This window comes from Oryctolagus cuniculus, chromosome 5 (assembly GCF_051225735.1).
Source record: "Oryctolagus cuniculus isolate XC-2025 breed Fujian yellow rabbit chromosome 5, ASM5122573v1, whole genome shotgun sequence".
Lineage (NCBI taxonomy): Eukaryota > Metazoa > Chordata > Mammalia > Lagomorpha > Leporidae > Oryctolagus > Oryctolagus cuniculus.
In genome coordinates, this window is record NC_142871.1 from 12,948,466 (window position 1) to 12,961,449 (window position 12,984).

General features: G+C 50.1%; 1 protein-coding gene across 11 annotated transcripts in view; it reads right to left on the reverse strand.

Annotated features, from left to right (window-relative positions):
• Positions 1 to 12,984, reverse strand: part of SCAF8 (SR-related CTD associated factor 8) — a 292,087-nt gene that overhangs the window by 238,791 nt on the left and 40,312 nt on the right. For 4 of the 11 annotated variants that reach the window (XR_007923153.3, XR_007923154.3, XM_051855237.3 and 1 more), the window contains exon 1: positions 6,278 to 6,609. The exons of 1 other annotated variant lie outside the window; for it this stretch is intronic. Coding sequence is in view for 8 of the 10 variants with exons in the window: in XM_051855237.3 (XP_051711197.1) it covers positions 6,278 to 6,307 (30 nt within the window). In the remaining 2 variants the exon portion in view is untranslated. Of the gene's footprint in view, positions 1 to 6,277; positions 6,770 to 12,984 lie in introns of those variants that run through there. 6 more of the 11 variants (XM_089332533.1, XM_051855239.3, XM_070073358.2 and 3 more) reach the window with 4 other exon arrangements.

A 12,984-nucleotide genomic window follows, 5' to 3' on the forward strand; every position in this document is an offset into this window, starting at 1 on the left:
CAGCTCTCTGCTGTGGCCCAGGAGGGCAGTGGAGGATGGCCCAAGTCCTTGGGCCGCTGCACCCGCATGGGAGACCAGGAAGAAGCACCTGGCTCCTGGCTTTGGATCAGCGCAGCGTCAGCTGTAGCGGTCATTTGGGGAGTGAACCAACAGAAGATCTTTCTGTCTCTCTATCTATAACTCTATCTGTCAAATAAATAAAAATTAAAAAAAAAAAGTATCCAGTCTAAAATATCAACAGTGGGCTAAGCCTCAGCCTGCAGCATTGGCATCCCATATGGGCACCAGTTCTAGTCTGGGCTGCTCTCTGCTATGACCTGGGAATACAGCAGAAGACAGCCCAAGTGTTTGGGCCCCTGCACCCACTTAGGAGACTCAGAGGAAGCCTCTGGCTTCAGATCACCTCAGCTCCAGCCATTGCAGCCATTTGGGGAGCAGACCAGTGGATGGAAGACCTTTCTCTCTTGTCTCTCCCTCTCTAACTCTAAATAAGTAAATAAAATGTTTTTTAAAAAATAAGATATCAACAGTGCAGAGTTGAGAAACCATGATCCAAGCCACTGGGGCAGGGAGAGGTTCAGAGCGCTTTCTTGCTTTATAACATCAAGTATGCTTCATCTTTAAGGGAGTTTCACAAGGTGGAAAAAAAAAATATGGCCTGGCTGATAAAACTGCCCAGAACTTCTAGAAAACAAAAACAGGAAAGAAAAAGATAGATTCCCTGGCAGATGAAAATGAAAGAAAAGTGTAATGTTTCATAGCTGCTTCAAATAAATTCTTTTGGAACCACAGATAAAAGGGAAAACACACATCCTGAAACCAGTTTCACATGTTTTCTCAATCTCTCTACCATCTCCACTTTCTCTGCAATCCCTATCTACTACTAGATTGGTGGAAGATTACAAAAAGTCCTATAGTTAGACAAAATACTCTCCTGATACAAAATTGGAAACACGTACTAGATGTTAAAATAACTGGACAGTCTTCATCCTTACTTTAAAAAAGTAAGATAATTAGAGTATCTTAAAGCAAAACAAACAAATCACTAAGGATTTAGATATACTTAGAAGGTAAAAGGGAACAGGATCCTCTCAATTTACGAACCGAAGTAAATTCCCAAATGAAGCTAAAATTATTTTTTCTGACACATCTCAAGCCCACATTTCTGGTCCTACTTCTTTCCACTCAGCTTACTGAAAGCATCAAGAGGAATGGATTGGGGGGGTGGGAGGGAGACTATAACTATTTACAAAATCACTGACTGCTATTCGATTGTGTTACAAATTTATTATCTTTTTGAAGTGTGATAACTGTATTGAGACAACATGTCTTGTTAAGGCCTAAAAAATTAAAAAGAATTCGATACAGAAGCAAAACTTACCTCTTCCAGTTACTATGTCTAAACATAACTAAGATTGATAGATTCTTATATTCCCGTATATTACAGAGTTTCTCTGTTCTGAAATGCCTCCTGAGTTGACATTTTCTAAAGGAAAGGATCACACACTGCCATTCTCATGCCCTACCTCACTTGAGGGAGGGGGAAGAAAGGAAGACAGAGACCCTACTAGAACGACCTCCATATAAGTGTGATCGCTCTCCTATCTTTTCTTCTTACCTACTTCTACTTCTATTCATTTGAAAGACAGAGAGCACACTCCTATCTATTGGATCACTTTCCAGATGCCCACATAAAGCTGGGCTGAGCCAGGCCTAAGTCAGAAAGCAAGAACTCAATCCAGACCTTTCATGCTGGGGGCAGAGACCCAACTACTTCACCCATCACTGCTGCCGCCCAGGGTGCATGTCAGCAGGATGTCAGAGTTGGAAGTGGAGCCAGGACTTGAACCTAGGCACTCCAATATGGGTTGTGGGCATCCCAAGAAGCACTTTGTCAAACACTCACCCCAAACAGTGGTCATTCTTAAGCACTGTATGGAAACACAATTTACATAAAAGAGTCACATTCCAGCAACCAACTGCAGTCCTCAAGTGCTCCACAAATTTAAGCTGTACTGGAGCAGCAGCACCAACCACACCCTGTGACGACTGATTCCCTACAGTTCTCAGCTCCAGGAAAGGACCAACCCTGTACCATAATCTGGACAATTCGTCTTCACAGTAGTCGTCCTGGGATTAACTCTTCTTCACATGATACTAAAACAGAATTAAGGTTTCCCCAGAAAAGTAGCATGGCAGGTATTTGAAGGTCAATTCTTAAGTCTAAATCTCATTTAACTTGTGCCGATTAAAAGGAATCTAAAAAATAATTTCTGCACAATTAAAGGATCTTCTAATAGTAATTTTAAATAGGGGTGAGAAGACATAGAACTCTTGAAAAACGTTGCTACTGGGGGAGGGAAGGTATATCCTGCAAACAATCAGGGCTTTAACAAGCTGAAACTCATCCACCCTTTGCAGACTAAAAATCTGATTTCTTAAGTTAAAAATCAGGCACGTTCCTGTTTTCAAGTCAATGTTCTTTGCTAAATTAAAAAGTGGGAGTGGGGGGAAGAGTTCAGTCTTAAAAAAACATAAGAATTCGCAAGCCAAAAAGAAAATCCTTTCCTACATTTAATGAAAAATATCTGACAAACATTAATGATTATTCCTAGAGCTAAATGCTGATGCCTTATGAGCAAACACAATTTCTTGACAACACTGCAAGTTGTTATAGATTCAACCCAAGGAAAAACATCTTTAAAAGCCAAATTCATTATAAGTATCCTAAAAATATCCATTTCTCCTAATCCTATAACTGAAGATTCCTTTTTGTAGTCTGCAACACATGACTTAATGGAAATTAGTAATTATTGAACTACTTTGTAGCATACGGCTACTTAAAACATTTACCGCATCAGCATTTATCATTCACAGAAACTAGTATCAAAATTTTAAAAAACTTTTGCTATGTGTTTAAACAAAAATGTCTTTTTCTGAATCAGATATATGCTTCTCTCTCAACTCTCTGTGTACTACTGTTATTTTTAAGGTAACTTTTGAAGATGGTGAAATTAAAGAATATTAGTGAAAAGGGAAGTTAAAAGATTTCTGAGTTTTCTGAAATCCATTTGGAAAAGGTAACAGCACCACATGTGCTAACAAGGAACTGTCAGGAACCCCAAGTTCCCACAAAGATGACAAGAGGGGAAAGACTAGCAAGGCATGAAGACGCTATGCCCCTTAACTTTCATCAATCCTAAAATAAAAAGCAGTGACCACCTGTTCACATCTTCCACTAGAGTCTCCCATGGAAAAAGTGAGGGGATGGGGAGTGCAAGACACCCATTAGAAACCCACTAGACAGAGACCCATCAGAATGAGGGCGGGACTTTGAAATCCAACAATCGCATTGAAAATGAACTTTTGATTTAAAAACCTTATTTTAGGGGCATGCTTTGCAGCACAGTGAGTTAAGGGTCACCTGGAACACGTCCCAGCTGCTCCACCTCCAATACAGCTCCTTGCTAATGTGCCTGGGCAAAGAGTGGAAGTGCCCAGTGTTTGGGCACCTGCCACCAAGCTCAGAGACCTGAACGAAGCTGCAGACTCTGCCTGGGGCTATTCCGGGTGCTTGGGGAGCGAACCAGCAGAGAGAAGATCTGTCTCTCCCTCTCTTGTGTAACTCTGCCTTTCAAATAAATAAATCTTAAAAAGCAACTTTACCACTAGTGCTACAGCACTACATGTAACAAGTAGAAAAGCTACAGAGTTGTCAAACTATTAACAATAAACTGAGGGGATGGAGCTGTGACATAGTAGCAACCACACTGGCGCCAGATCGGTCCGCCGCCTCACTTCTAACAGAGCTCCCTGCTCAAGCGCCTGGCACAGCAGTAGGTGATGGGCCAAGTTCTGGGGCCCCTGCACCCACGTGGGAGACCTGGAAGGAGCTCCTGGTTTCTGCTGGCCGGAAGTGAACCAGTGGATGGAAGACAGATCTGTCTCTGGCTCTCCTCTAACTCTGACATTCAAATAAACAAATATTTTTTTTTAAAAAGTAAGCTGAACATACGGTATCACTAAATACTCTTCAGTCCATATTTCAAGCACTATATCGAGTGGTGGAACCAAATTTTATAAATGGAAAAAAATCTGCCCCAAATTACCAGCTATGAATTGATAAAATGAAAAGGGCTCCCATTTATTGCTAATTTATTTAGCAAGTTGCTTAAATGCTTTAAAAAACCCTCCAGTACATGAAAGAAAATCCTTCACCCCCCAAAAAATCCACTGCTTTCTCTAACAGGGACAGTCCACTCCACATGTTAGCCTTCACCTTTGCTAAGCTTCCCAAATGTTAATTCTTAAATTTAAAAAAAAAAAAAAAGTTTTAATGAAAACCACTCAGTGTTTGAAAGTGTTGTTCCATTTGGGTAAAAACAGAAGTCTGGTATTTAACAAATGAGTATTTACGATACTGATAACTACAATATCGTCTATAGTGTTACACTTGCAAATCAAAATTTCGTAAAATTTACAGTCGTTACCACCAAATTCAAATATTCTAAGGCTCACTGAGGTGAGAATGCCGCTTGTGCGAAGACGCACTTGCTGTTTGTGATGAGGTCTACAAAAAAGTCGGGAGTTTGAAAAGAACCCGAGTATTTTTTTTTTTCCGAAATCCCGTCTTCTTTCCCAAGACCATTTCGGGTTCCACTGTGAACAGCGGACACCTGCCTCCGTGGGCGATGCTGCGGTCAGCATCTCCCGTTCCCAGGCACGGACCTACCCCTACCCTGCCCTCGGGTCTTCCCGTGGTGATGGGGGAGGAGAGAGAGGGAGAGAGAGAGAGGCAGACAGAAGAGGGGAAGAGGGAGAGAGAGACAGGGAGAGAGGGCGAGAGAAGAGAGGGAGGGAGAGAGAAGAGGGAGAGAGAGGGAAATAGAAGAGAAGGAGGGAGAGAGAAGAGGGCCAGAGGAGAGAGAGAGAGGAGAGAGAGGGCGAGAGAAGAGAGAGAGGGAGGAAGAGAGAAGAGAGGGAGAGAGAAGAGGGCGAGAGAAGAGAGGGAGAGAGGAGAGAGAGAAAGAAAGAGGGAGAGAGAAGAGGGAGAGAGAGGGAAATAGAAGAGAGGGAGGGAGAGAGAAGAGAGGGAGGGAGGAAAAGAGAGAGAAGAGAGGGAGAGAGAAGAGAGGGAGGGAGAGAGAGAAGAGAGGGAGGGAGGGAGAGGGAGGGAGGGAGAGAGAAGAGAGGGAGGGATGAAGAGAGGGAGGGAGGAAGAGAGAGAGAAGAGAGGGAGAGAGAAGAGAGGGAGGGAGGGAGGAAGAGAGAGAGAAGAGAGGGAGAGAGAAGAGAGGGAGGGAGGGAGGGAGAGAGAAGAGAGGGAGGGAGGGAGGGAGAGAGAAGAGAGAGAGGGAGGGAGGGAGGAAGAGAGAGAGAAGAGAGGGAGAGAGAAGAGAGGGAGGGAGAGAGAAGAGAGAGGGAGGGAGAGAGAAGAGAGAGAGGAGAGGAGAGAGAGGGAGAGAGAAGAGAGGGAGGGAGGGAAAGAGAGAAGAGAGGGAGAGAGAAGAGAAGAGAGGGAGGGAGGGAGAGAGAAGAGAGGGAGGGAGGGAGAGAGAAGAGAGGGAGGGAGGGAGAGAGAAGAGAGGGAGGGAGGGAGAGAGAAGAGAGGGAGGGAGGGAGAGAGAAGAGAGGGAGGGAGGGAGAGAGAAGAGAGGGAGGGAGAGAGGAGGGAGGGAGGAAGAGAGAGAGGAGAGGGAGGGAGGAAGAGAGAGAGAAGAGAGGGAGAGAGAAGAGAGGGAGGGAGGGAGAGAGAGAAGAGAGGGAGGGAGGGAGAGAGAAGAGAGAGGGGGGAGAGAGAAAGAGAGAGAGGGAGAGAGGGAGGGAGAGGTGGGACAGGGCATCCCCGCCTGTCCAATTAGCTCGAGTCCCCGGCTCCGCTACCAACACCACGAGGAGCGGGACCGCAGCGCACCAGCCCGCGGGCTCCCGGCCGCCGCGCGCCTCCTGAGGGCCCGGCCGAGGCCCGCGGGGCGAGGTCCCGCGCGCAGGTAACCCCTCCGGGGCCCCGGAGCCGGCAGGGCGCGGCGGCAGCGCCCCCGGGGGACCCGCCGGCAGCCTCCGGGGCGCAGCCCGCGGCCGCGCGCAGACCCCGCCCGCCGCCCGGGCCCGGGGGAGGGGCGCCCGGGAGCGACACCCCTCCCCCACGGCCCGCGAGGCCGCCGCGCGCCCCACCCCGGGGAGCCCGCGGGCCCGCGCCCACCCTCCTCGCGCGGGGCTCGCCCCGCGGCCGGGGCGGGGGCGCGGGCGCGGGGGGCGGCCGGGCTGCGATACCAACCTCGCTATTGAAGGTTTTCACGGCCTCCATGTTGTCGCTGCGGAGGCCCCGAGCCCGGCGGCGGAAGAGGCGGCGGCCACTGCACGGGGAGGGGAGAGCGGGCCGGAGAGCGGCCGCCGCGACCCCGGGGCGGGAGAGGAAGGACGGGCACTGGTCGGGAAGGGCTCCCTCAGGGGCGGCGGGGCCCCGGCATGGCCGCGAGGGCGGGCGGAGCGCCGGTCTGGGGAACAGAGGCGCTGCCGGGGCGGGTCGGCGGCGGGCGGGGGAGGGGCTGGGCCGCGGCGCCTTCTCTTCTCCGCCCCGCTCGGTCTCGGTCCCCTACCCGCTGGCCCCGTCCCCCTACACTCTCCACCCCCTTCTTCGTTCTCCTCCGACAGGCTCCGGGTTCACCTCCCCGCCGCTCGGGCCGCAGGAACCAGCAGCGCACGGCGAAGACAGAGGAGGAAGCGCTGGCAGCAGCGGCTGCGGCATCCAATATGGCGGACACGAGTCGGGCCGCGCAGTTCGGAGCTTGGCGGCGCCGGCCAGCGCGCCCCCTGGCGACAGGACCGCGCGGGCCCGGCCGCCGCGCAGAAACCATCGAGCGAGCGCGGGCCAGAGCGTCGCCGCTGGGAGGCCCGGCCCGGCCCGGCTCGGCTCGGCTGGGCGCCGGGGGTCGCCCGCACCCGGCCGAGGCGGGAGCGAGCGAGCGCTGCGGCGCGCTGGGGCCCCCTCGGCCTGTGGGTCCCTCCCGGGAGGCCGTTCTGAAGCGCAGCTCCGAGAAAGCCCTGCGTGTGCCCACGGAGCGGTTGACGGGGGGCAGGAACAGCGCCTCGTGTCCGTACCCCCAACCCGCCCCCAGCTGGACTGGCCTCTCTTTGCACGAGGGGCTGGGTTGCGTTGCTTTTCAGAACTTTACCGGACGGTGGTGGCCTGGAGGGTGACAGCCAGGGAAAAGTTGGTAGCCGTCCACCTGCTCAGGAACCGCGTGCCCCAGTGTTTTGGGTGGCGTGCAGGAGGGAAACCTTAGGGAGCAAAACTCGGGGCCCCCGAGGAGGCCGACCGTGCAGGAAATGCACGCCGCATCCCGGTCCGGCGCACTCGGACAATGGGCGGCTTGCTGTGGACGGAGGCAGGGGTCCCTACGCGCGGCGCCCTCTGCACCGGCGCCAGGGAACCCAGGGTTTCAGAAGCACGAGTTGTGCTGAAGGGATTGCGCCCTAGGTGGTTTGCAGAGAGAGAATACAGAACGAGGAGATGCGGTGTAAAATAGCGACACCGACCTGCGAACCAGCCGTCTATGGACATGAAAAAGTTAGGGGTGCATTGCGCCGCAGACACTGCGGACCTCTCCAGGCGATTTTTCCGGCAGTCACCCCCTGGGCCACAGACACACACAAGTGATGGCAGAATTGGATTTTGGGGGATGGCTGGCGTCGAGGCAGCGGAGGGCAGAGCTGCAGGAAACAAAGTGAGGGTTGGGGCCCAGGGACCACGACGCTGACAGCTTTGATGGGAGGGCGGGTGCAAGGGGTGACTTAAGCCAGAGCTGTGCTGTTCACCGGCAGGATCCCAAAGCTCTCGCCCTCCAGTCCTCGCCAGCCCCTGCAGCACCGCCCCCACCTTCGGTTGCCCAGACGGTAGCAAAGGGGCTGCTCGGTTTAATTTCTAACACGCGCAATCCGGTCACTCCCTTGCTTGAATTCCTTAATAGGTACCGTTGCACTAAAGGTATTACTATAGACCCTCAACCCTGCACTGACAGGCCTGCCTGCCCCAGCTCACACCAGTCCCCCCCACCCCACCCTGCTGCTGTCACTCCTCAGCCTCTTCCGTCAGGGTGTCCCTCGGGTGTCCCTCGCTCCGGGTCTTTGCACAGCCGGCTCCAGATCCGAGTCCTCACAAGAGGCATCAGGCGGTCACGTTCAGCGCCACACTCAGTTGGGGTTCGCACCAGGTTTTCATTTCAGGAGGCACTAGAGGGATCCTATTTCCAGTTATATGTGGGATGTAGGTTGACTGAATTACTTAGGGCTGAGAGGTTACAATGCAATGCAAACCAGAAGTTGCTATTACATGATTTAATGAAGTGGCCACACCCACAAAGACCGCAGAAGGTACGTTTGCATGTAGAGAGAGAAACAGCAGCCTAAGTGCACTGTTAAGATGAGAAGGAGATAGAACAAGAGGAAAAGGAAAAGTCCAGAGAGGTCGTAGGGGGCCAGCGCACAACTGCATCCACCTCTGGAATGTGAAGACCTCAGTACCTGTTATCAGTGCTGTATGCACAGCTGCACGCGCACATGCACGCGCACACACACGGGGTATGTCTATTAGTTGAGATTCTGAATCCCAGTAGAACACAGATTTGAGCTAACTTGAGCATCAAGGAGGAATTCACTGTTAAGATGTTTTTCTCAAGAAACCTGAAGTCAGGAATGCAACTAAGCCCAGGGGAGGGAAAGGAAGCGAAATACAGAAAACCCAAGGAGCAGCCCAGTCTCCGTGTGCCTGTTTGGCTTTTCTTTGTAGCTTTCTCCAACTCCTGGTTGTCTCTAGAGGAGTAAGACTGTTGCTGCCAGGGTTACATAAAGAAGTAAGACTGCTGCTCCTGGCGACACCCAGAGCACCTTTATGAAACACCCTTTGCCCAGGTCCGAATTTCCAAGGGAAGAAGCAATTTGATGGACCTATCTTGGGTTATTAGGTGATGGTCACCCAGAAACTTAAGACCACCACCCCATATCCTGAATATTAGAGTAGAAGTAGTGGGCAGGAGCATTCCAGTCACTGGAAGAAGTATTCCAGGTTGTAAATTGTGACACGCACATCTTAGAGTTTTTGGTATTCTCCCGTGATGGGTTATCACGGGCCTGTCCCTCGGGACTAAATCATTTCTGGGAATAACTCATGGGATCTAATTTAGCGATGACCAAGAGGTCAGAGTCAAAAATAGTCTAGAGCAGTGCTCACAATAGGACTTTCTGGGGTTGTGGAAATGTCCTATATCTCAGCCGCCCAGATGGAGTCCTGGCCCCACGTAGCTGTTGCACACGTGAAAGTGACTATCGCAACAGAGGGAAATAGTTCTTGCTTCACTTTTATTCTTTCACATTGAAGTATATAGCTGATGGCTCCCATAAGGGGGACTTCCTTGCACATCCTAGAGAAAAGGAGTAAGCAAAAACAACTTAGTGATCATCGGCTATAGGAGGAAAGATATGTGTATATGACTTGGTTTTGTTAAACTGGGCCAAAACCTGGAAGCACCGTATGACAGGTATGGAGAGGAGATGCTCACCCTTCACAGTAACCAATCCACTCCTGTGAGTGTGAGAAGTCACTCCCTCAACAAGGCAGTAACCCCTCTTTAAAAGCCCCTGCAGCCCTCAACCCTGTTACATTGGGGACCAAGCCTCAGCGTGAGTTTTGGTGGAAACCAACCACCTTCATACCACAGCAACGCCTTCTAGAATGCAAGACTACTCAGTTATCATATGAAATTCTCTTCCAGGAGACTGGAATTCCCTTGTAGTGTTCAAGATGAAAATCTTCCTTATCAGTATAACAAGTAGTCATCTAAAGATAACTGGATTACTGAGCGGTAAAAAGGAATTTTCAGATTTTCCCCCCTGACAACAACCTCAGTGTTCTTTTCTCTGAGACTACTGGATAAACCCTGCAAACATCCCTGACACCTGTTATGCCCGCAGGCTGCTGTCCTTGGCCACATTTAAAATCTATAAGACTTCAGTAAAATAGTCCTCAGAATACCTGATTTTATTCAAATATTTGTACTCAGAATCTGAAGATTCCCAAGGTGCATTTTTACCCCCCTGAGAGAGCAGTGGGGAGAGACAGAAAGAGAGAGTGAGAGAGGGAGACCTCGCATCCACTGGTCCAGTCCCCAAATGTCTGAAATGGCTGAACCAGGAGCCAAGAATTCAACCCAGGTCTCCCATGTTGAGCCATCACTGCTGCCTCCCAGAGCCTGCATTAGCAGGAGGCTGCAGCCAGGTACTGAACCCAAGCCTTCTTCCCCCCTCCCTTTTTTTTTTTAAGATTTATTTATTTGTAAGACAAAGTTATAGGGAGGCAGAGGCAGAGAGAGAGGTCTTCCATCCACTGGTTTACTCCTCAGATGGCTGCAATGGCCAGAGCTACACTGATCCAAAGCCAGCAGCCGGGAGCTTCTTCTAGGTCTCCCACACAGGTGCAGGGGCCCAAGGACTTGGGCCATCTTCTACTGTTTTCCCAGGTCGTAGCAGAGAGCTGGATCGGAAGGGGAGCAGCCAGGACTTGAACCGGTGTACATATGGGATGCTGGCACTGTAAGTGGCAGCTTTACCTGCTACACCACAGCGCTGGCTCAGAACCCAAGCCTTCTAATGTGAGACAAGGACATCAGCCACCAGCCTAAATGCTTACTCCTCCCCCACTGATTTTGTTTGTTTGAAGAAGAAGAGGCAGAGTTACAGAGAAGGAGAGACAGAGAGAAGGGTCTTCCATCCACTGGTGCATTCCAGATGGCTGCAATGGCCACTGAGCTGATCCAAAGCCAGGAGCCTCCTCCAGGTCTCCCACGCTGGTGCAGGGACCCAAGCACTTGGGCCATCTTCCGCTGCTTTTCCAGGCCATAGGAGAGACCTGGGTTGGAAGAGGAGCAACCAGGGCTCAAAATGAAGGCTTAGCTTATGCCACAATGCCCACTTTTTTAAACCAGTTAAATGTGAGATGTTTTGTTGGTAGACTCAAAAAGTAACAAGGTGACACGTAAAACTCGGAAACTCGGATCCAGTGTTTCTGAAAGCTTGTCGGCTGAAAGCAGCGGGAAAGGTTGCCAACAGTCTTCATCCTTCTGCAAAGACATTTTCAAGTTTTTTTCTCTTTTCTTTGAGGGGAGAGCTCTGCTATTGTTCATCAGAAACAAAGCACAGGAAAGTGAAGCGCTGCCCCATAGCTCTGTATGATCCTGCAGACGTGTGCCGGTGTTGTCAGCCAAGTCACTAATCTGACTTAGAGTTGGGCTCAAGCTGTGGCGTGAGGAACAAACAGATTTTCATCACTTACTGGGCATGGACGGGACGGCAGTGCCTTGATGCGGCATTGGGAAGGAATGGTCGGGGCCAGCGCTATGGCGTAGTGGGTTCAGCTGCTGCCTGCAACACCAGCATCCCATATGGGTGCCAGTTGGTGTCCTGGCTGCCCCACTTCTAATCCAGCTCCCTGCTGATGGTCTGGGAAAGCAATGGAAGATGGCCCACATGCTTGGGTCTCTACAACCCATTTGATAGACCCAGATGAAGCGTCTGGTTCCTGACTTCGGCCCGACCCAGCCCCAGCCTTTATGGCCATCTGGGGGTTGAACCAACAGATGGAAGATTTCTCTCTCTGTCTCTGTCTCTCCCTCTAACTCTGCCTTTCAAATAAATGCAAACAGGGACCAACACTGTGGCATAGTGGGTTAAGCTTCCACATGAGGTGCCCACATCCCATTTGGGCACCAGTTCATGTCCTGGCTGCTCTTCTTCCAATCCAGCTCTCTGCTAAAGGCTTCAGAAAGCAGTGGAGGATGGCCTTAGTGCTTGAATCCCTGCACCCATGTGGGAGACCTGGAAGTTCCTGGCTCCAGGCTTCAGACTGGCACAGCCCTGGCCACTGCATCCATTTAAGTGGTGAACCAGCAGGTGGAAGACCTTTCTCTGTCTCTCCCTCTCTGTAACTCTGCCCCTCATATGAATAAATTATTAAAAAATAAATACATCTTTTAAAAAAGATATGGTCAATGCATTCCCATAGTCCCCAGAAGTAACTGGAACTGTGTAATACAGTAGTAGGCTGGGGAACAAGGAGGATTTTCTCACTTTAGGTTGGTTTGGCACAATAAAAGACAAAGTTTTGCAGGTAAGTAAGGCAGAGGTTTAGAATAGTTATTTATACCTTACAGGAAGATTAGTGTGTCCTGGTTGCATGGCAATTATCCTGAATTAACTTTTATGTCCATCAATGATACATTCCATTCCTCCCATATATGTGCTGTAAGTTGCTGAGGTTTTCTTCCAGAATTTTCCTTTCATGCCTGTAAAATGCTCAACTATCACTACCTCCTTACTTCGCATGACCCTGTATTCTGGACATGCAAAGATAAGTAAGATGTACCAATAGTGATTTAGAGAGAGAGAGAGAGAGAGAGAGAGAGAGAGAGAAGCAATAACGGTGAGAGAAAGGGCAAAAGAGCCAAGTATTTACGAGGAAAGCTGTTAAAGAGATGGCAGTCAAAGGATAAACCATTTCCCTAGCATTAGGAGGTTTAAGATCTGGGAGTGCCCATTAGATTAGTAAATCAGTTTTACTGGTAGCTTTCATGAAAACTACTTCAATGGAGTAGTAGGAACAGAGATTAGATTGCAGTGGGATAAGGAATGATTTATAAACAACTTTATCAAGAGGTTTATTGTACAGAGAGCAGAGGGATAAAATGGGAGTTAAAGGGAATAAGGGCTAAGGACATGGTTACTGTCCGGGGGCGTAGCAATAAACTCAAAGGGTGCTGTCAGGTGGGTGTAGAGCGTGTGCAGGGAAACATGCTGATGCTTTCAACACCAGAGGAAGCACTAGCCGAAACTCACGCAGTTCCAGCTTTAGATCATGTGGGGTTCCTTTCAGTGAAGCCACAGCACTGAAGTCGGGTTTCCTAAAGTTGTTGGGATAAAAGGCAGTTCCCAGCG